This window comes from Culex quinquefasciatus, chromosome 3, assembly GCF_015732765.1.
Source record: "Culex quinquefasciatus strain JHB chromosome 3, VPISU_Cqui_1.0_pri_paternal, whole genome shotgun sequence".
In the NCBI taxonomy this organism is placed as follows: domain Eukaryota; kingdom Metazoa; phylum Arthropoda; class Insecta; order Diptera; family Culicidae; genus Culex; species Culex quinquefasciatus.
The window spans coordinates 159,646,743-159,671,475 of NC_051863.1; the positions used below are offsets into that span (position 1 = coordinate 159,646,743).

At 35.2% G+C, this 24,733-nt stretch overlaps 1 protein-coding gene across 1 annotated transcript in view; it reads right to left on the reverse strand.

The window, feature by feature from the left end:
* Positions 1 to 23,905, reverse strand: part of LOC6054282 — a 31,015-nt gene extending 7,110 nt beyond the window's left edge. Inside the window, exon 1 of the mRNA XM_038261305.1 lies at positions 23,875 to 23,905. Coding sequence (XP_038117233.1) covers positions 23,875 to 23,905 — 31 coding nt within the window. The remainder of the gene's footprint in view (positions 1 to 23,874) is intronic.
* Between the last annotated feature and the right edge of the window lie 828 nt (positions 23,906 to 24,733).

Below are 24,733 nucleotides of genomic sequence, written 5' to 3' on the forward strand. Positions count from 1 at the left end.
TTTTTAAGGGGGGAAAGCGACCTGACGCGCGCTCGTTTTATGGCTTTAGGGACATCAAAAATACTGTTTTTCCGCGTTGTGGTGGAAACTGGCAGCAATTATGGGTAAGTGTTGCGATACGGCTGAAGAAAAGTTCGGAAGCAACAACGTAATTTGGAGCGTTTGATGAATCAGAACTGAAGTTGGAAGATTGTGATGAAATTTCAAAAGTTATACGCAAGATCAATGCAATTTAAAAGATTTAGGACTAGTTTGAAATGAAATAGCAGTGAATCATTAAATCTTGAACTGAAGTTAAAAATTTTCGATTCATAATAGAAACAGGGTCCTAAATGCATATATCAATTATTAACTCGCAATTTTTCGTGATGGACAGTTTTTCAGTTCCGAGAACTTGTTTGCGGCAAAACGTCAAACAAGGCAAAATGTATGCAGGCTGATGTTTCTGCAAAAACGCAAGCACACAAACAGAGCAAACAAATTTTCAATTACGAAAAGGTGCGAATTTGTTTGTTTGTCGTAGCTTCTTAAGGGTGGACTCTTCGAATTCAATGAAAACTGCAACTAACAATCTTGCTGTAACAAAGTGTCAAGCTTAGTTTTGTTGAAATAAAGCTATGTTTTGTTTTCTATTAAATATAGATTCCGAGAAAATGAAAAAATATCAGTTGCAGAAGCGTTTTGTTGGTCAAACTCAAAGTTTTTGTTGTTGTATTTTTTCTTCTATTGTCAAATCCATAGTTAGAATGTGTAAACAAATATCAAAATGAACTATACTGCCCACTATTGAAAAAATGGCAAATATCCAATTTTGACAAAAAAGAGATATTAGCACCAGGTGGTAGAGGATGTTCCAATGCATCTTCTAGAACTTGAATTTTACTGAAATAGTGTTTAGATATATTTTTTGAAATAGTAAATAGTGAATTTTATTGTAAACAATTTTTGGTCGCACTTTTTACAGAGTAATATAGTAGCAGAATTAAACATTATTTAACAGTGCACAGTGGTCGGAAACGCAAATTTAGCAGGAATAATTTATTTCCGCTCCAGGGATACATTTTTGAGCTTCGGTCATCTTTTGGACAAAACGATATTAGGGTGGTCGAACAATTTCTAATATTTTTAAAAAGTATCTTCGATTCTAGATGAGATAGAGGAATACTTTCGGCAGTATTGTAGTACTAGCCATTTCAAACAACTTTGTCGAAGACACCAAATCTCTATCTCATAATCTGATCATTCTACGGCATTTTATGTGAAAAGCAGTAGGGTGGCCCATCAAAAAGTGTTTTATTGTGTATCTTTTTGTACTATTTTTGCCAATTTTGGTGTCTTGTGGACATATTTAGAGCATAAAAATACGCGTCTTTTTAAAGTTTTTAATAGGCCTTTTCAAATGTTTTCTTAAACCCAAGTTACAGCGATTTAAAAATGGTCATTTTATGAGAGTTTGTACCATGCTCTATGAGAAAATTTACGGGAATGTCGCATATCAGTATCAAAACTGCTCTCAATGAGCTCAAATGCAGGTAAGTTTGGTTTGTGGACAAACGTGGTGGAACCTAGGGTCTCAGATGATCTAGGGTGGTTTATATTCGTACACTCTTATAAGATATGATTTTTTATTTCGCATGGAAAGAAAAATAATAAAAAAAAAACATTTAAACAAAATTTAAGAGCGAGTTTTTCACCAATGTGTAACAGGTCGTATCGAGGTGCTCCGATTTGGATGAAACTTTCAGCGTTTGTTTGTCTATACATGAGATGAACTCATGCCAAATATGAGCCCTCTACGACAAAGGGAAGTGGGGTAAAACGGGCTTTGAAGTTTGAGGTCCAAAAAATCTAAAAAATCTTAAAATTGCTCGCATTTCCGTAAAACTTCATCAATTCCAACTCTCTTAGGTGCATTCGAAAGGTCTTTTGAAGCACTTCAAAATGTGCCATAGACATCCAGGATTGGTTCGACTTTTTCTCTTAGCTTTTGCAAATTACTGTCAAAAATGGATTTTTTTAAAACCTTAATATCTTTTTGCAACAGCCTCCAACACCCATACTCCCATAGGTCAAAAGATATGTAATTACATGGACTATAAGCCTACGGTGTTAACTTTTTGGCCAATCGCAGTTTTTCTCATAGTTTTTCGATTTTTCTAGAACAAACATTTTACAACGTTAGTTTTTGCTCTGTAGGCCGCCATAGTGGCAATTTTTGGTCTCAATTTTGTCATATTCGGAGTCCTCGGACAATTTCACGTCAGTTAGAAGGATTGGAGTTGGAAATTTGATTGGAAAAATTGCCGTTTAGAATGAATTAAAATATTTTTTAACAATTTGTTGAATTAGGGGTAAAACAGGTTTTCGCCTACTTGATACAGCATTTGACGTATTGATCACAGGGTAAATAAGATCTATTTCTTTTTTCAAAAATGTTTTATTTAATTATTTTTTAAATCAAATTTACAATTCCAATACTTCTAACTTACGTGAAATTGTCCGAGGATTCCGAATATGACAAAATTGAGACCAAAAAGTGCCGCTATGGCGGCCTACAGGGCAAAAACTAACGCTGTAAAATGAAAAATCGAAAAACTATGAGAAAAACTGCGATTGGCCAAAAAGTTAACACCGTAGGCTTATAGTCCATGTCATTACATATCTTTTGACCTATGGGAGTATGGGTGTTGGAGGCTGTTGCAAAAAGATATTAAGGTTTTAAAAAAATCCATTTTTGACAGTAATTTGCAAAAGCTAAGAGAAAAAGTCGAACCAATCCTGGATGTCTATGGCACATTTTGAAATGCTTCAAAAGACCTTTCGAATGCATCTAAGAGAGTTGGAATTGATGAAGTTTTACGGAAATGCGAGCAATTTTAAGATTTTTTAGGTTTTTTGGACCTTAAACTTCAAAGCCCGTTTTACCCCACTTCCCTTTGTCGTAGAGGGCTCATATTTGGCATGAGTTCATCTCATGTATAGACAAACAAACGCTGAAAGTTTCATCCAAATCGGAGCACCTCGATACGACCTCTAGAACAAACCGAGCAATATTTACAAATACTGCCTCTTAAATACATGACCTGTTTTAACATTTCTACGCCCAAGGCTCCAAAAAAGTTGGAACGGTAACTTCAACTCAACGGATCTCGGGCATAACTCAACCAATCAAGATGATTCTTCTTTCCAGTGATTTGTTAGGATATCTAGATGATTCTAGAATTTTGCAGAACTTAATTTGATCAAATCTGTAATTTTTGCGATTAAAAACATCGTTCCAACTTTTTTTTTCGCGTACAAAAAAAAAAATTCGCCAAAAATTCCGCGGAGGCAGTCGTTTTGAAAAAAGGTGGAACGATGTTTTCGGTCGCAGAAATTACAGATTTGATCAAATTAAGTTCTGCAAAGTTCTAGGATCATCTAGACATTCTTACAAATTACTGGAAACAAGAATCGTCCCGATTGGTTGAGTTATGCCCGAGAACCAGCGAGTTGAAGTTACCGTTCCAACTTTTTTGGGAGGCTTGGGCGTCCGTGTAAGTTGGACATGCGTTGGGCGTTCCAGTGTTAATAAGTAAAGCAGCTGAGGATATGATATCTTATGAGGGCCACCTTTAGGCATTTTTTTGAAATTTACAAAAAATGGCCTGAGGGGGCGCTATATCTTTTTCATGAAGGCGCAGCACAAATCGGCAACTTGGCAAATTTGCAAAATGCAAAGTTTCTCTTGGGCCCTGCTGAGGGCGCCAAATTGTTTAAGGAGGGCGACATTTTTTGTAAAGAACTTGTTAGTCGACGACTAACTACGACTAACCTACAGCTCAGCCCTGGGCTCAAATTAATTAGAAAATAAAGAGATTAAAGATTAAAAATTTAATTTGTTGGAAAATGTATTTTATCATTCGATTATTTCTCTATGTTTTCGTAAATCGACTTTTATTTGTATTTTTTAAAAGGATTAAACTTTTCATGCATTTTTATTGACAAAAGCAGTCATTTTGTATTATTAGTTGTTCCATACAAAGCTTCATACCATTTTGCCCATACAAAATGGGAATGTGAATATACGTAACAATAATACATTTTCTTATCGATTCGGTGTCTTGGAAAAAGTTGTAGGTTATGATTTGAATCCTTAAAAATATGTTCTGGGAAAAATGCAGACTCTTGAAATTGATATTAGAAGTCGATTTCCCAAACCTCTTATTTTATTTTTGAAAATTTGGTATATTTGTTAGGAAGCATCTTTTAGGCTAGTGTTCAGGTTTTGTACTAAAATTTATTGAAAATCAAGTTCGTTTCCAAGGATAACAGATGACACCAATAAAAAAAGCAGCTTATTATTTTTTTAAACCTTATTTTTTCAATCGGATGTAAATAAGAAATTTTATGAATGTTTCTATTGTGAAATTATCTCAAGAACACGAATATGATGAAATTATCACTGGAAAATGGGATCTAAGGGGTCCTCCGGGCAAAAATTTACAACCAACAAATTTACTAAAAGTAAAAGTTTCTATTTAATATGTTAAACTGCCTTACCCAAAGCGTTCTCAGTCTCAGATGGTAGTCCCAGATGTCCCCTACAAGCTGCAGGTCGAACCGATCTATCTGGATGGAACACTTTTTTATTTGAGTTTGAAAGTTATGCTTTTTTTTCACTAAAATGCCAATAACTCCCTTTAGATTTAACCAATTGGGATGCTTCTCCCTGCATTTTGTTCCATTTTTTAAGTCCTTTTAGATGCTCACATTGAATTTTGAAATTAAATTAAAGTTTGCCTGAGTTATAGTCTTTTAAAGATTTATGACGTTTTGAACTATCAAACTTTGTGTCCCGATTTGCCCCACTTTCCGTTGACCTAGGGTGCTCATATTTTGGTCAGATGCTAGTTTTATATGTACTAACAACCCCTGAATATTTCAGGCAGATTGATGAGGTCCAAACGACGTCCCATACAAAGGGGTATGCCCTGTTCGTGGACTCGCTCTTAAGGTAAAAATATGACAATGAACACTGCCAGTCAATATGTTTTAATTCTTCTTGAGCTCTTGAACAAACTTTGCAGCAGCTGTAACCTGCTTTGGTTCAACATTTTCCACAACATAGAAAAGCAAAACATCGGCAAGTGCAAACCTGGCCCTATCAAGACCATCTAATTTGACGCCGCACAATAGAGTCACCTACCCGTGCTCGGCGGATAAAATATGCTGACATATGTGAAATCTAGGGAAAAACGTTTTCACTTGCGCACCACCACCATCCACAGCTCCGCAGAAAAAGATTTGGCGCCCTCTCTTGCTGGTGAATCTTTTTTTTCTTCCTTCTACATGCTGTTTTCCTCAAACGTAAGGTACAATTGACATGGTAAATATGCGAACATGAAAATTCTGAACGAGTGCATTTAACGCACCCCTCGTCTTTCGGCTTGCCAAAATAAAAACGGATCTCTATAGAACCGTAATGAACTTGTAGTTTGAACACCATTAGGAGGGGTGCCAGTGCAGTGTACTGGTGGTGACGATGATGATGATGACTATTATTACAACATTTTTCAGGTTGGCATATGGTGCAGCAACCGCGGCCAGGCAAGCCCAGCTTCCACAACATTAAAAGGATCTCTTTATTAGACCCGACCCGACCTGCCGCGCCGGGGGCGGAAAATGAGATGAGCCATGGTCTGTTTAAGGGTTCGTTTGGTGAGGCACCCCTAGTTGAGCGACACACACTTGTTGTTGTTCTTTGTGATTACCTTTTGCTGGTTTGTATGGGAGTCGGGCAGCAAGATCGCATAAAGTGGGATGCTGGCGAAACAGATGGTCGGACAAGTGAATTTTAATCAGCGAATCCGGATAAATATTTGCTGAGCCGGCGATTTTTGATGGAAGTTGGAAAAAACACTGGAATAGAATAAAAGCATAGTTCTGTAAGCAATTTTTATGCATTTGATTAATGAAAAAACAAATGGAATGGTGTTAGTAATTCAAGTTTCAAATCAAACAAAACTGTGGACAGTTTTTCTTTCAGAAAGTTATTAATCCAAACGTTGTGCTCCAGGTTTGTAAAAGGTAATCATACAGTCATCCCACATAGCATGCCAAAAGTAGCTTTTCTGTCGACCTTACTATTTTTAGAACCTTCATTTGGACATAATCTTGCTATTTCACTAGTAAAAGTAGTACTTTCTGAACAAAAAACTTCATTCCAAGACTATTTTGTCTAGAGCAGCAAAACACTGCCTCCAAATGGTCTGTTTCATAATTGTGGGATGTTGTTGTGCCTCCCACAATTGTGGAACACCTGAATTTAACTGATATTTTCATAAAAAACGATACTTAATCCACCTTTAGGTGGTTGGTGCCTTCCTCACATTCATAGAGTCAATACAGTCAGTAAAAATAGCAACATTCCCTTAACATGTTTAACAAATCAATTTTATTACTGATTTCTTTTGATAGGGTTCGCAGACCTTCAATTTTTCTGGCTCATCGGCAAGGTCTGATAAAAAAACCTATCCAACGAAAGTTCACATGGAAGATTCAGACAATATTTTTATCACAATATCTCAGATCCGGCCTCCAGAAAGTATATAAATATCACTTAAGTGCCAATAACTTTTGATAGGGTTGTCAGATCCTTGATGTTTTAGGCTCATTTGAAAGGTCTTTCAATTATCTAACTAACGATGGGTCGCATGATGGACCCAGACATAATTTTAATGAAATATTTGAGATCCGGCCTCCAAAAAGTGTGTAAATAACACTTAAGTGCTAATAACTTTTGATATGGTTGTCAGATCCTTGATGTTTAGGCTCATTTGAAAGATCTTTCAATTATCTAGCTAACGATGGGTCGCATGATGGACCCGGACATAATTTTTACTGAAATATCTGAGATCCGGCCTCCAAAAAGTGTATATGTAACACTTAAGTGCTAATAACTTTTGATAGGTTTGTCAGATCTTCAATGTTTTGGGCTTATTGGAAAGGTCTTTTTAATACCTTTCTGAAAATGTATAACATGATAGGGTTTCTTGTAAACCACCCTTTTTACAATCTTCCGGACATACGCCAAAATCGTTGTTTAGCATAACTATTGAAGTACTTAACTAAACTTGCTGATTTTAAATAGAGACCTATGGGACCCCAAGACGGATCGAATGAGACTAATACAGTCAAAATCCGTTCATCCAGTCCGGAGATAATCGAGTGACAATTTTTTTGTCCACCCACCTACACACATCCACACAGACATTTGCTCAGAACATGATTCTGAGTCGATAGGTATACGTGAAGGTGGGTCTATAGCCTTTCCTCAGTAAGGTGAGGAAGGCAAAAAGTTATCAAACCATGTATAAAACATCACTAAGCTTGAGTTTCATTGGTTTAAGTGTGTGAAGTCATTATTTGGTAATAAATCCCTAGTAACATTTTAGGTTTTAAGTAGGCCATAAAAGCCTATTTAGGCCGTATAAGGGTTTTCAGAACCATTATTAAACCTGTAAATTTAAAAATGTTACTAGGGATATGTACACCTGGAGAGATCCAAAGTTTGTTTACATCCGTAAGAAAAAAGTGTTCCGAATTTGTGGATTTCAAGGGTCAAAGTAATTCTTCAAAAACTTCATATAAAAGTTAAAATTTGCAGATGTTCGATATAGCATTCGAAAGATCACAAGAAAAGCTTTCAAATGAAGGTAAAAGCGAATCATTAAGTTCAATTATCGATTTGCTATGATTTTTTGAACATTGACCGATCTGGAAACCGTTCCGAATATGTGGGATGACTGTATTACACTAGTAAATGGAGTACACAGCTAAAAAAGTACACAGCAAAAAATCCGATGGTAAAATCGCATGCAAAAGCATGCACATCACCTTCGTCAAAATAAACACTGCATGTACAATTTTTGCCAACACAAAAAAAAGTTGCAGCCGACGGGATTCAAACCCAGCACCAATAGTAAGGACTGGCGCCTTTGCCCACTCAGCCATTAGACCGATGAAATGTCGTAAGGATAAACGCATATATGAACTTGACATTTCGGTCAATTAGGTTTCCCATACTGATGGGCTACATATTTCAGAGTGTAAAATCACATAAAATTGCATAAAAAAATGCTATATTTATTTTACACATAGGCCTTTTACACGCACCTGGATTACTACTTTATTTGCTGTGTAGCAATACTTGACCAAAATGTCAAGCTCGTTATCGGTCTGATGGCCGAGCGGGATAAGGCGCCAGTCCTAACTGTTGGTGCTGAGTTTGAATCCCGTCAGTTGCGACCTTTTTTTGTGTTTGCAAAACTTGGACATGCAGTGTGTAATATTAAGTGTTTATTTTGACGAAGGTGATGTGCATGTTTTTGCATGCGCATAATATTTGAAAAATATTGCCTACTTTTTGGATGCAAAAGTAACAACTGATTAAAGGTAATTTTTTGTAAAAGGCTCCCTTTTTTGGAAATAATAAGATGATTTGAAGTTGTGGAATCTTGAATGTTTAGTGACTAAGTAAACATTGATAAAATGGTTAAGAATCGATAATCCTCAAGAATTAACCTGGGTCTAACGGTAGAACAAATGCGTCAAGAAGACATTGTTCAAAAGTCACACGAAGTTGCACCCGACTCCACCTCGATATCCTGCGGCAAGTCATTAGAGGGAAATTGCCGCCAGTGAACCCAAAAGTCGCGGTGAAATCAAGGAAGCTAAATTTAATTTGTAATCAACTTCTTGTCAGTTTTCCTGCGACGGGGGAGGAAGAAAACATCGCGGAAATCACTGTCGGGGGAGTTTAACCACCCTTCCTTCCTTTCTTCCTTCCGCCATCAGAAAACGGGCAAGGCGAATGGATGGGATGAAAACTCATTATGGTTATACGATTATGAAACAATAAAACGGGAGACATTTCAGATTTTTCGCGCGGCCTCAAGTTGAGGTTGGGTTTTGGAGCGCGGAATGAGACCAAAATCGTTTCCTTCCGGGAATTGTTTCAAGTGGTTTATGGCGACGACGACGATGGTCGTGGGTGATAAAACCATTATGGTTTTTATTGTTGGCGTAACTGCTGGCAAGTTAAATTAACCCAGTTTGACTTATTTGCGTAAACAGTTTTTGGTTTGAGGGTGACAGCTGAACGGATGGGAGTTTTGATTAGATAGGAACAATTTAATTTTTGATTGTATACAAAGATTTTGAGTTGAAATTTATTATATCAGATTTCAAACCACACAATTCCCTAGAACAAAAAAACACATTTGGAGAGTTGAAAGTGAAAAAAAGGTTTAGTGCTCTTAAAGTTTGACAGCGTCAGGATGACGAAAAAAAATCTGTGTTATTATCTTATGTGTCTTTTCAGGGTCACGGTTTTCGAAATTTAGTTCAGTGTTGAATTTCGTAATTTCATTCAAACGTCGATCTTTGTTAGGGGTACCCAGAAAAATATTTTTTTATTCCTCGGATGTAAATTATTCTAGATGATTTAGTAGAAATTATAGTCTTTCTCAACTTATCCTCAATTTTGGCTTGTGAGACTATTTAAAAGCAATAAAAAGCTCAAAAAATGTTAGCAAGCAATCATTCTTAGTTGATTTTCTGTAAAAATGTTGTTTTGAACTGCAAAACTGTAACTGAAAAACTTCAGCGAATTTCAATGTATTTTTTTCAGAAAAAATGTTTCATTATTTAGATTTTGCAGAGAGCGTTCCAATTATTTCTTTAATATTAAAACATGTTTTTTGAGAGCAAAAATAAATGCAATTCACGAAACAGTTTTAATGTTGTTTAAGTTAATGATAAAGGGATTTTTGATTACTACGACAAAAAACAATGCCAAAACCGATTTTTTGAAAGATTTTTTTCTGTCTTTCTTCCCTAAAATAAAAATATATGAATCGTATTTGAAACACTAGTTCATTAATAAGTTTGGTTTAGAATATAAATTCCGTAATTAATATGACTTCAAAAAACTCAAAAATTGTTTTTAGAAACTTTTATCAAACAAAGTTCAAAGAAGCAAAATATAGAATATTTTCTCAGCTTTTCAAAATATTTTTTTTCAAAAGTGGGCAAAAATGTGCATTAGTTTCAAAAATGGAAAAATGCGAAAAATTGCTTAGAAATAGCTATAACTTGAAAACGGTGCACTTTATGAAAATTTCACTAAAGTACTTTTTGATTGCAAATTTGATTTTACATCGAAAAATAAAGTTGAAAAATATTGCGACCAATATTTCGATTTTTTTAAATCAGTATTGATTCAAAAATTCATAAATCGGTCAAAGATTTTTGCACAACCTGGAAATTTCTGAAAAGTTGGCATTTTATGTCCCCTAAAAGATATAAAAAAATAAAAATAGTGTTTTTTTGCAAATCAAGTTTTAGCGAGAAAAAGTTAGATTAAAAATCACCATTTTATTACCGTGTACCATTTTTTTCAGTGTAGTCCTTATCCATACCTACAACTTTGCCGAAGATACCAAATCGATCAAAAAACTCCTTCAAAAGATACAGATTTTTGAATTTTCATACATCATTTTTGTATGGCCAACTTCCAAATTTGTATGGAAAACTATATGGACAAACTAATGATGCAAAATGGCTTCTTTGGGCATACCGAAGGCACCAAAAAAGTTTCAGTCGGATTAAAAAATACAAAAATTAAAATTAAAAAAAAGATCGATTTGTAGAGAACTGCTCAAGTGTTTTTAACTATTTCAAAGTAATAAAAAGCTCAAATAAATGTTAGCATGCAATCATTCATTGTTGATTTTTTGTGTAAAATTTTTTGAACTGCAAAATTGTAATTGAAAATTTTTAGCGAATTTCAATGTTTTTTTTTCAGAATAATTTTTCATAATTTATACATTCTAGAGAAAAAGTTTCAAAAATATAAGCAAATTCTTCATTAAAAAATGCGTTCCAAATATTTCTCAAATATTAAAACATGTTATTCGTAAGTTAAAAATATATGCAATTTACCAAACAGTTTCAATATTGTTTAAGTTAATGATAACAGGTTTTTTAATTACTACGATAAAAACAATGCCAAAACCGATTTTTTGATGTTTTTTTTCTGTCTTTCTTTCCTAAAATAAAAATATATGCATCGTATTTGAAACACTAATTCCATATTTTATATGACTACACAAAACAAAAAAATTGTTTTTTGAAACTGTTATCAAATATTATTTCAAATTTATTCGTTTTGTTTCCTGTTAAGTTTAGGAACTACCATAACAACCATCTCCTTAGTTTTAATTTAAAAATTGTATATTTATTAAAAAGTATGGAATAATTCGTTTAGGTTTTCGATTTTTGCATAAGATATAAATATATATTCTTGAAATGTTGTTTAGCTTAATATTAAAGCAAGTTTACCGAGCTACCGTGGCCGTAAGGCTGTGGGTTTCACATTGTAAGCGAAAGGTGATGGTTTCAGTTCCTGTCTGGCTTGGTAAAGTCAGATCTTTTTTAAAGAGTAGAATTGTTTACTGGGAATACATAATATTTCAAAAATATTAGCAATGGTCAGATAGTCAAAATAAAAAAAATATATAGAAAGAAGATGCTTCCACAAATTGCGTCGAGATTGAATTAAAATGAGCTCTTAAACATATGAAATTTTATTACGCTACATATATCATAATGTTAGCGTCCAAAGAGCTTCAGATACTCGATTCGTTTTTGGCTCTGATTCAGAGCCATAGAAAAAACATGATTTCCACAATTTATTAATGCTTTCTATGATTTATTATGATTTTGGTTCTTTTTGAATTAATTTAACAAATCAAGAGTGCACTAAAGTTCAATGTTAAATTTAGATTTTTTAAAAGTATCGTCTACTTTTCTATGACACCACCACCATTCTGGTCCACATTCGTGCCATTATGATAATGAAACAGATCTGCGGCAAACAAAAAGTGCCAGCTACCGAGAGATAACAGCATGTGCCAAAAGTGTATGTTTCTGCACGAAACATTATAAAAAATTGCATTGCGCATATGCGCACACAATAAATGAATAGTTTTTGACTGCTGCTGTTGCAGCAATTCAGGGGACAACGGCAGGGGGAGGACGCAACTGTAGAGAATATGGTTATGCACATAAATTTAATTCTGGTGCAACTCTTGGTTTTGGTGCTGCTGCAGTTTGTTTGAAAATTTATTTTTCCAACTCTGGTGTGTGTGTGTGATGACCAACAATATGCTGAATAGGAATTTCTATAATGGGGAGTTTTGTTTTGATATTTAAATTTTGTTTGAAGGGAAGGTTAGTGGGAGGGCTTGGTGTGGAATCATAAATATATATAAGTGCGTGCTTGTCTGGGAGCAGATTTTATTAAACACAGAAAAATATGTTTTGATGTTTGTCGTTTTGCAAATGTGCTTTAAATTATGCGCCCATTTAAAAAGCGTCAGACGGCGCATTTTAAAATGTTACCTGCTCTGCGGGGAAAGCTGTAGAAATCCAATCAGACCAAATCAGACGATGTTAAGTGCAGCTGCCAGTTTTCCACCAAGTTGAGCAAATTTTCAATTTTCCAGCTATCGCCAGAATGCTGATGAAGCGTAGGGCCAAATAAATGGAATTTCGATTTCCCAAATCGATCGAACTATTTTCGCCGCAATCAGCTTTTGGGATTCGTTTTTCCTGTTGGGAAAATTTTCTTTCCCTTCTTCAGCTGCCAAGAAGGTTGAAGATCTTTATCTTGGTTGTGAGAGTTTCTCCTTAACAATTTTCGCCAGAAGCTCGTGGAGTGAAAAAATATTCTTTGTTGAACAGATACAGATCCCTTGAAGAAGCAAAAAAAAGGCTGCCTCAGAACAGGAAAATAACTTGGAGCACAATATTTTCAATTTCCATAAACCGTCATAAAAAATAATAACACTATCTTCTGTTGCCGCGAGCAGTAGAGCAGGATCCTTCTGTCAGGACGATGACGACGACGACGACGACGGGAAAAGAATATGAAACTTGACATAAACATGCCACCGCCCTTGCTCACCAACATATCCAAGCGAGGCGGTCTCTTTCCCTCTTTCAGAGGGTTGCCCCGCTCTTGTTGGCCACATATTTTTCCTCAACTTATGCTCGGTTTGATTCGTTCTTTATGCGAAACGATGCGAATGGGAGAAGGGAAGAAGGGAAATATGTGCGATATGCTTGCCAGCACCAACACACTCTCGCAAATGTCGTCTCCGCGTGCTTGTTAGGGGTTGGTAGAGAACACGAGAGCGAGAGAGCTTATTGACTCCGCCCCTTTGTTGGAGATGTCCTTTTTCGCGAGAGCTTTTCTCCTTGTTCATTATGTGCTGTGAAAATACACCAATACACTCTCCTGCGGGAAATGTGAGTGTTTGTGAGAAATAGATCAACAATTGTGTGCAGTTTCTTTAAGAAAATAGATTCTCTGAAAACTTAATAATATCACATTGTTTGGAGGATAAATTCAAGGGAGCTTTTAAAATTTATGTCGTGATATCAAAACTTTCAAATAAACAATTTTTTTTGGAAATTTTCTCAGGTTTTGAGGAAAAACACTCTATCTTATTTGCTGATTTTAACTCATTGAAAAACATATTTTGTAAATTTTCTGATAGAAACTTGATAGCTCACTTCATATTGACCTATTTATCAATTGATTTCAGTTGAAAACGCTATAATTAAACGAAATAATGCTGATATGCAAACATTAAAGACACGATGGAGTTAGATGCTGTCTTTACGGATAGGGTATTTGCCCCTATTTTGAAAAAATACCCTATCCCTACCAATATTGGGCTTACCAGTCTTAATTTGACGAAATTGTGCATTCCACCAACAAATTTCAGGAATCGGCCACTTGAAAAAGATACATGCTGAAATTACCCGAAAATGGGTAGAGAACAATGCCAAAGTGTTTAATTTCAAACGCCTCCATCGAAATTTTCAAGAAATATGGTCTCAGAAGCGAACCTGAAATTTTGAGCTCATTTGTAGAGGGTGACGAGCGGGAATTCCCAGGAAATCCACCATTTTAGGACTTCCCGATTCCCGGGAAATTTGATCGAGACTCCCAGGAAATTTACACGGAGAAAAAAGAGTTCCCAAAATCGTGAACAAGCGTTCATGAAAATGAGAACCTCGAACAAAGTGTTCAAATCCCATGGTTCGAATTTGAAAAAAACGTACCATGAAATTTGAACACTTTGTTCGTGGTTCCCATTTTCATGAACGCTTGTTCACGATTTTGGGAACTCTTTTTTCTTCGTGCATACTTATAAACATCGAAGTAAAATTATATAAACTTAACCTTTTTTTTGAAAAGTTCGAAATTGTGGATGTTCAATGTTTGACCTTCAAATTGAAATTAACGAATGCTTCTCTAATCTTCTCATTCAGAATGTGTAAATTTTAACTTGTCAAAAATTCCAATAACTATAATTGAGAGGAGCCAAAAAAACTGCGGATCCCAAAATTAACCTTGAAGTATACTTAGTAGGTTACACCCCAGAAATGAAAATTAAAGTTTTTAAAATATTATCTCTCAAGGTAAGTTCAATTTTCATATCCTCTCTCGAGCATAGCAATCCTCATAATCTTTTTTTTTATTCTTTTAAGTTAATTTCGCTGTATCAAGGTAATTTCCTTTTTTGATGTCAATGAGACATTTTGTGTTGCGCATCAATCTCAATAATAAATCATATTTTGAAAAAAAAAAAAAAAAAACTCTGGCAATCTTTGTAAAGTTATGGACCGCCAAATTTGAACATAACGTTTTCCTGATGACTGTAAATATTTCTTCAATTAATATGTACAGTTGACCTTAAGATGGAAAAAACAACTCAATTTTATCTGAATTCATTGAAAAGAAACAAATTTATTAATTTTCTATTTAAATAGTTGGCACTATTAGCATAGTTAAAAAAATCCCGGGTCCCGGGAATTCCCGGGAAATGGCCAAATTCAACTCTCGATTCCCGGGAAATTGATAATCTCGAGAATCGTCACCCTCTACTCACTTGGTTTAAGGTTTAGTCCTTCTACAATTGGACTGAATTGAGTATGGAATTTTAAAAAATATTATGGAAATTTTCACTTTTTACCGCTTCTTATTCTTAAGTTTCTTATAAGTTTTGGTCCGAAGAACATCGCTATGTGCTAGCAATTGATCCCGTAAAGATACAAGATATTTTTTGAAGTATGGTAAAAAATATTACGTGCTCAAAAAATAACCTGTATATTTCCGGGATTAATTCCTAGCGCTTTGTAATGTTCTACAAAGATGTCCTCCAGATCAAAACTTATAAGAAATTTCGAATTTGAGAAAACCTCATTGGATATTGGAAAATTTTCTCGAAGAAGAGTTAAAAAGTGAAAAATAAATAAATTAAATTTTTGGATTTTTTTTATAATTCAGGCCAAAGGTGGAGCAACAAATCATAAACAAATGCGCTCAAAATTTCAGACTAGCTTCTGGGGCCATATTGCTTGAAAATTCCAGAAGATGCTCTCGAAATTAAGCACTTTTGTCTTTTTAATATGGAAAAATTGCGTGCAAAAGCATGCACATGACCTTCGTCAAAAAAATCCATTTCATGTACACGGAGAAAAAAGAGCTCCCCAAATCGTGAACAAGCGTTCATGAAAATGGGAACCTCGAACAAAGTGTTCAAATCCCATGGTACGATTTTGAAAAACGTACCATGAAATTTGAACACTTTGTTCGTGGTTCCCATTTTCATGAACGTTTGTTCACGATTTTGAGAACTCTTTTTTCTCGGTGTAGTGAACACAAAAAAAAAGTTGAAAGCGACAGGATAAGGAATGTAAAGGATAAACGCATATATGAGCTTTACATTTCGATCAAGTAGGTTTCTCATACTGATGGGGTACATATTTCAGGGTGTAATATTACATAGAAATCCATGAAAAATGACGCCAAATTTATTTCACACCCAGGCTTTATACACGCAGCTGTATTATTACTTTTTTCTGTGATAACGTCATGATTCGCAATCCGGTCACTTAGTATATCATTTTTGTTACAGCTGGCAAAAAAATCATGGAATAAGTTGTAAATGTAGAAATATCATTTGGATGTAGTATAATTTTAAGAGGATGCATGCAAAACATGTCTTTTCTTATCATTTTTCTTCAGGTTAAAAATTAAAATGACATGTTGTGCTTCGAATCCCGGACACTCGTTTTTGCTTTTGAATCTCACAATTTTTAAAATAAATGTCTAGCTAGTTTGCTAGATTGAAAGGAGATCAAACCCATAAATTTCTATTTTGCCTTCCCCGCGCTTTTGATGCATGAGCAGTTCTCTAGGATTTCGGTCATTCGATTTTTTTTTGTATTTTTTAATCCGACTGAAACTTTTTTGGTGCCTTTGATATGCCCAAAGAAGCCATTTTGCATCAATAGTTTGTCCATATAATTTTCCATACAAATTTGGCAGCTGTCCATACAAGAATGATGTATGAAAATTCAAAAATCTGTATCTTTTGAAGGAATTTTTTGATCGATTTGGTGTCTTTGGCAAAGTTGTAGGTATGGATACGGACTACACTGGAAAAAAATGATACACGGTAAAAAAAATTTGGTGCTTTTTTTATTTAACTTTTTATCACTAAAATTTGATTTGCAAAAAAACACTATTTTTAATTTTTTTTATTTTTTGATATGTTTTAGAGGACATAAAATGCCAACTTTTCAGAAATTTCCAGGTTGTGCAAAAAATCATTGTCCGAGTTATGAATTTTTAATCAATACTGATTTTTTAAAAAAATCGAAATATTGGTCGCAAAATTTTTTCAACTTCATTTTTCGATGTTAAATCAAATTTGCAATCAAAAAGTACTTCAGTAAAATTTTGATAAAGTGCACCGTTTTCAAGTTAAATCCATATTTAGGTGACTTTTTTGAAAATTGTGGCATTTTTTCATTTTTTTTAAATTAGTGCACATGTTTGCACACTTTTGGAAAAAATATTTTTGAAAAGCTAAGAAAATTATCTATATTTTGCTTCTTCGGACTTTGTTGATACGACCTTTAGTTGCTGAGATATTGCAATGCAAAGGTTTAAAAACAGGAAAATTGATGTTTTCTAAGTCTCACCCAAACAGCCCACCATTTTGTAATGTCGATATCTCAGCAACTAATGGTCCGATTTTCAATGTTAATATATGAAACATTTGTGAAATCTCGATCTTTTCGAAAACATTATTTTCAAAATTTTCAAATCAATACTAACATTTTAAAAAGGCGTAATATTGAATGTTTGGCCCTTTTGAAATGTTAGTCTTAATTTGAAAATTTTGAAAATAATGTTTTCGAAAAGATCGAGATTTCACAAATGTTTCATATATTAACATTGAAAATCGGACCATTAGTTGCTGAGATATCGACATTAAAAAATGGTGGGCTGTTTGGGTGAGACTTAGAAAACATCAATTTTCCTGTTTTTAAACCTTTGCATTGCAATATCTCAGCAACTAAAGGTCGTATCAACAAAGTCCGAAGAAGCAAAATATAGAGAATTTTCTCAGCTTTTCAAAAATATTTTTTCCAAAAGTGTGCAAACATGTGCACTAATTTAAAAAAATGAAAAACTGCCACAATTTTCAAAAAAGTCACCTAAATATGGATTTAACTTGAAAACGGTGCACTTTATCAAAATTTTACTGAAGTACTTTTTGATTGCAAATTTGATTTAACATCGAAAAATGAAGTTGAAAAAATTTTGCGACCAATATTTCGATTTATTGAAAAAATCAGTATTGATTAAAAAATTCATAACTCGGACAATGATTTTTGCACAACCTGGAAATTTCTGAAAAGTTCCTCTAAAACATATCAACAAATAAAAAAATTAAAAATAGTGTTTTTTGCAAATCAAATTTTAGTGATAAAAGTTAAATAAAAAATCACCAAATTTTTCAGCGTGTTTAATTTTTCCAGTGTAGTCCGTATCCATACCTACAACTTTGCCGAAGACACCAAATCGATCAAAATTCCTTCAAAAGATACAGATTTTTGAATTTTCATACATCATTTTTGTATGGACAGCTGCCAAATTTGTATGGAAAATTATATGGACAAACTATTGATGCAAAATGGCTTCTTTGGGCATACCGAAGGCACCAAAAAAGTTTCAGTCGGATTGAAAAATACAAAAATTAAAATTGAAAAAAAAGACCGATTTCGCAGAGAATTGCTCGCATATGAAATATTTCAGTAAAATGTTTCACAGTTTTGGTAAATATACATTCAATTTTAATTTTATGGGAGCGGCCGTGGCTGACTGGTTACGGTGTTCGCTTTGTAAGCGAATGGTCCTGGGTTCGATATTCCCATCTGCTCCCAACGAGAAGTATAGGAAATGTAAATTTTGAAACACTGAACATGACCGAAAACTGGCATTAGGAATACTGTTACTGGTAACTATAGGGGAAGGTGGGGCAAGACGACCATATGGGGCAAGAGAAACAATCGCTCATACGGCCGTAATTTGTACAATTTTGATTATTTCCAGTATGAGGAATTGTTGCTAGCAATGCAATTAGCTGATTCTACTACCACATAACCGCCAAAATGACGTAAACGACACGGGGCATAAGATTTAATGAAGTTTTTTTCGAGACCTTTGTTTTCTTATAATATTTGGAAAGTACAAAATAAGGCTTAGGGTTCGTTTTAAGGCTCATTTTATCAAAATGCTATTTTTCCTAGATCAGTAGTGTCCCTACAAATGACATGCACCTATTACAAAGTATGATTTAACTTTTGGTTATTTTTGTTGAGAGCTTTTAAAAATCTTGTTCAGGTGGGGCAAGTGTACCATATGGATTTTTAGTATGGAAAAAATTACGAATTGCTGCAACAACATATTTTATTGGGAAATAAATACATGAAAGTACTTAAAAACTGATAAACAATCGTTAAAAAAAATTGTACATACAAAGTATAGTGATATTATGAAAATTTACTATTTATCATCGAAGTAGTATTTTTTTTTCGCAAAAACGATAAAATTTTTAGTAAAATATTATTATTTAATCTAAAAATGGAAGAAACCATTCAAATACATTCTAATCTGATGTATCTAAGTGATTACCGTTCAATTGTTAGCAAATTACCATATTTTTTCATGCATTGTTCCTCTTGCCCCAACGGGTTGCTCGTCTTGCCCCACTAGTTGAGTAGAACGTACGGAAAATCAAAAATTTTAAAATCAATTTTTCACATTAAAAAACAGGATTTTTTAAAAACTTGTTTAAACAAAGTCTTAGTCAAGACCTAGAATAAGATGATTATAATAAAATCCGACAGATTTTTTAACATTTTTAATTGGTTATAACGAGCATTTCCTTAGCTTGTTACACTTGCCCCACTTTCCCCTATACGTGCTGGGTTCTTGTCCACTTGAAAAGGGTTCGAAAGTTCTAAATAACATTTGAATCCGACTGATGCAAACGTTCTTCAGGGCGGGCCTTGTCCATAAAAGCTGAGATACCTCGCGCTCGGCTAGCCAGCGTAGAAATGAGTCACCGAAGCTCGGCAGAGCTAACACCTTCCAAATGCCTATGCGAGTTATTTGCATGTATAGAATGTAGATCTAAAACGTTTCTTAATCCACCATAAGTGGTTGGTGCCTTCCTCATATTTACAAAGTAATAATGAAAATAAGTTTATGAAAAAATATATACCTGATACAGACTTTTCCAGAAAACATGCAGACTCTCATTTGAAGCAATGTGGCAACCGGGCGTTTCGCATCTGGCGCGACTCACGCACGTAGACAAAAAGACCCGGCCTTTTGAGGTTATGCAAAAAATCACCCTTTTTTTGTAGATACAAATATCTTTTTCTTAGCATAACTTTTTAAATACTTTACTAAACAGAATATATTTTAATAGGGTCTTATGGGACCCCAAAACGAATCGAATGAGGCTGACCCGGCCAAAATCGGTTCAGCCAGTTCTGAGATAATCGTGTGGAAAAAAAATCATGTCTACACACATCCCCACAGACATTTCTTCAGAATTTGATTCTGAGTCGATATGTATACGCGAAGGTATACCTAGAAGGTGTATTTAGGAAGTTCAATTTTCGAATGATTTTATAGCCTTGCCCCAGTGAGGTGAGGAAGGCAAAAATACATGGAAACAACTGAATTTGTAAGAAGCGGCCGCGTGAACTCGTTTGGTTGGTTGCACACACACACACTTATATTCAAATTATTTTTTTACTGGCATTGACTACAGCGTCCAAACGTTTTTTAATGAATGTTGATCACATGTATAATTCAAACAAATATCCAAATATGTAATTGATAAAACAAGATGAGATGTCCGGGTTTCGTAGCGTTCGGGAATTGGAAGCATGAGGTTATTGTTTTGTTGTTGCCAAATTGCAAAATTTGATAATTATTATCTCACCCCAGACCTAAAGTTACCAGTGATGACGGTAAGCAAATCCGGTAACTCTTAGAGAGCATTTAGAACCGGATAGAAAGATGGAACAAGTTGTTTAAAATTTTGGGGAAAAGACTGTTGAAATGTTTTATCGAATTTTTGATTTTTATATATTATGAGTTGAAAAATTACAGTAACTTTTGTGTTATTGGCTCCGGTGATCTCCAACAAATTTCAAAACAATTGAATAGTGAACCGTAGCTTATAGTGACCATGGCCATAGCTGAGTTTGAATTGCTGAGTTATAGTTTGATGCAAGCATGTTTGACTCAGTTTGATTAATGATATCTCTTAAATGTTGTACTTTGAACAATACAGTTCATTTCCAACAGCGTCGTACGAAACACGCATAGCTTGTTTCGGTGCAATACAACAATAACTCTATGGTTTTTTCATGTTCTGACCCGATTATTTGATTTTGACATTTTATTTGCGGCAAATTGCATATAGTTGAAATATGAACTCGGAATCAATCGCAGCATCTCACTTCATTTACGTTTCCACTTCACTACGTAAATGTATTTAAGAGAAGAAATTACCAATGTTGAACAAAGTTAGTATAGGTCTCTGAAGTTTAAATTTTAACTTAATTTGCTCGACATTTTAAACCAGCTATGACACGATCATTTTCCACACATCTGATCACCTGTCTGGTGCTGTTCAATCGGTTTAAATCTGGAAATTCTGTGGCTATTCAGCCTGTGGAGTTCCGTCTGGAACGGGTCGAGCATATTGGTGATGGTTACGTGGACTGTCGTCTGCGCGTAAGAAAATTCAACCGCACGACCTACACCCTCAACGGAACGGCAACCCTGCTGATGGACCTGGATGACTCTTACGAGGATAGATTTTGGGGATCTTAGAAATTGATAGACTTGTTTAGCTTATTTTTTTCAGGTTGCCGTAAAATTTGCCTACAGTTCACTCGGAAATAATCAGTTCAACGAGTACCCAATGAAAATTCCTCAAAAGAATGTTTGTCGATATCTGGTTGAAGAGTACGCCGAATATCAGCACATGTGGGTAGGTAATACCAACTTGCCCAAAATTCCGAAGGGGACAACAGAATACTGTCCATTGGCCAAGGGAGAATACTGGATTAAGGATCTTGCGCCAGATGCGACCTCTATACCTCCGGTTGTTCCTGCGGGCCTTTGGCGGATGACTATGGAATTTTGGAAGCAAAATTCACTGGATTTTCAAATTTTGGTGTACTGTCAGATTCAAAAGAGTTTGTTTATAATTTAAAGAACATCAAACATCAGAATTTAACAAAATATTCCAATAATAAATAAATTAAACTGGTTTATCAACCAAGACTCATAAGCAACCGCACACGTGCCTTCTCCAGCAATAAATTTTCCAATCAATATTCCATCAAGGACCACAAGAGCAGCAGCATGGCATCGTGGAGCTATATCCGTGGCTAGGTTGCCAACCACGGACCATCTTTGTGCTGCCGCCATCATCGTGTCTTCTCCGTTTCAGCTTGGAAAAATCGCCGAGAAACAGTATGTAGAACATCGTGCATACATATTACACATTTTCTCCGAGATCTCTTTCTCTGTGTAATATTTCCATAATTTACAGTATTTCCCTCTGTCTCGTTCCATCTTGTGGCTACTCGCTCAGCTCAGCAATTTTTCCTCCCCAGGCGTCGCTTTTTCCATGCAAATTTCCACGCTGGAAAAAGCGCCTTTCCTGCCAAAGAGATAGAGTGAGAGGGAGCGCGAACGTTATGTGCTTATCATTATTGCGCCAGCATGACTCTGCCAGCAGTTTTGATGGAGCAGACAGACAGACGGACAGAGGGACTCATATTGTTAATGTACCACCAGAAAAATATGCACCAGAGACCGTTATTTTCCATCTTTCATGTGCCGTGTGCCACCAGATGGCTCCAAAGTGCCATAGTTTGGAGTACATGGTAGGGTTGAGAATGAGGGGCAGTTATATTCACTCCGAAAAGCTTCACTAGCAGTATTTTTTAATGATTTTTTTCTACAGCATAAGGATCATGCAGAGAGTAAGTGACTAGTACCGGAACGTATTTCTGGAAAGAGTCTGTCCGATGCAGGTTTGATTCGGTGCAAATATCTTAGTTGATGAATCTCTTTGATGTCTTCAGCAAAGTTGTTCCTTGGAGCACGAGCTATAGGGTTTTTGGAAAAAATCAAAATGCACTGATTTTACGAATTAAATTCCATTTTCAATTATCATGTCTTTGAACGGGTTCAAACGTGTAAACTGGTAATTATAAATAATCCTTATCACGAGAAAAACATTTCTAATCGGTTTGTCGTTTTTGGCTTAGTTGTAGGTAACGATTAGGACTGTTAGTGACATAACAATTCAGGGTAAGTTTTTTGTTCTCTTGAGTATTTTTCCATCAAGCTTATTATTCTATACAGCCATCCCAGTACATCGTAACTTATCAATAGGAACCAAATACAACTTTTTTTTCGACCCTACTATTTTTAGGATTTAGCTTAGGCCATTCTCTCGTCATTATAAAAGTTAAAGAAGTTTTTTCAAATAAAAAAATACTGCCTCCAAATTGCCTGTGCCATTTTTTTGGGATGTTATTGTACCTTCTATAATAGTGGAACATCTGAAGTTATCGGATAATGTCATCCAAAAAAATTAAGCAATTCAAAAAAGCGTAACAAAGCATAAGTTTCATCGGTTTTAGCGCTTAAAGTGGTTTTTATCTGTGGAAGATTTATGCACTCCTGGAGAGAAAGTTTGTTTACATCTGTAGTTGTCTGGTCGCACGTGAATTGAGTTAAGAACACTCACAATGTCATGATGTGCATTGTTGTCATGAATGAAAGATGAAAGAAGTTTCAATCTTGTCGTGCTGCCTTGACACATCTTGAAAATTGGTGTAAATGCGACAACTGGTCAAAGGGATTCCAGGTCAGAACGCGTTTGACACACGTACAAGCCCGACTACCGTAAACATTTGTTATTCTAACTCAGGACTTCGGCAACCAAATTTAACCAACGATAATTTTTGGATTTCATGGGTCAAGCCTGAACTCCAATGGCAAATCGTAGAATGTTGTGTCTGTCACTTTTGCTGCCTACTTTGTTACATTAGTGTTAGACAGGGATCGCAGCATCTGATGGTCGAAACTCGACTCTGGATCAACTAGATACAGGCATGCCACGTGTACAGATATTTTGGGCACAGGCCAAACACTCAATCAAGTAGGTTTAACTTTAAAGAAAAAATATTTTTATCAAACCGACCGGCCCGTGGCTTAATGGCTACGGCTCCCGCCTCATAAGCGGAAGGTTCAGGGTTCGATTCCCGACCAGTCTCCTTGAAATTTTTCAACTGTAAATGATCTTTGAATATGAACAAAAAACGCATAGAATCAGGTGGGATTCGAACTCTTACCTTTGGATTGGAACTCGGATGCTCTAGCCATTCGGCCACCAAGGGATTAATACTCCTTGAGTGAATTAATCCATTATAATCTATAAATAACTCGAACCGGTTGGTACGGTATGTCCCCGGCTTCTTCTTCTTCCCCTGATGGTTCTATGAAATGTGGGATCCGTTCATAGAATATGTGTCATGCGGTTAATGCAACGTAGTAGGCCGGGCCGCTTTAATGAGTGTAATACACTTCGGGTGTTCTCGAAAGTACTGCAATCATTAATAATGACAAGAAGGAACTTGAGGCGTAATCTAACCATAAGTTCTTCCCGGATGCTTTCTTCGGACTGGCTGCGCTTGTGTTCGATTAGATTAGATTAGATTAGAAAGAAAAACATTTTTATCAAACACTAAACAAGCAAAACGATGCAAAAAATGTTTATCTTTTAAGTGTAGTTCACAAAAACTACTCAAATGTATTTTAACTGTAAAAATAATTAGTTTGAGTGTTTGGTCTGTGCCCAGAATATCTGTACATGTGGCAAGCCTGACAAGATGATTGTTTTCGCAAGAGTTTGTGTAAGTTTGATGTGTAGAAGAGGCTTCAATGTTTTTCCTTAAAACCATATGTAAAAAGTTGAATTTTGCGTTCAGTTGATACACCATTCGAAAAATTGCAATCGACTTACTATGATTTATGCGAGATAACTGTGCTGTCCAAAAATTAAGGTTATAGGCTTTTAACATGTTACACAGCCAAAGTTGATCCCTTTAAAATATTTGTTGAAATGATCTTTGTTTATAATATTATGTTTTTTTTTCATTCAGTAAGGGAGAGTGGGGAGACACACCCGGGGACACTTGATCCCTAGCCTGT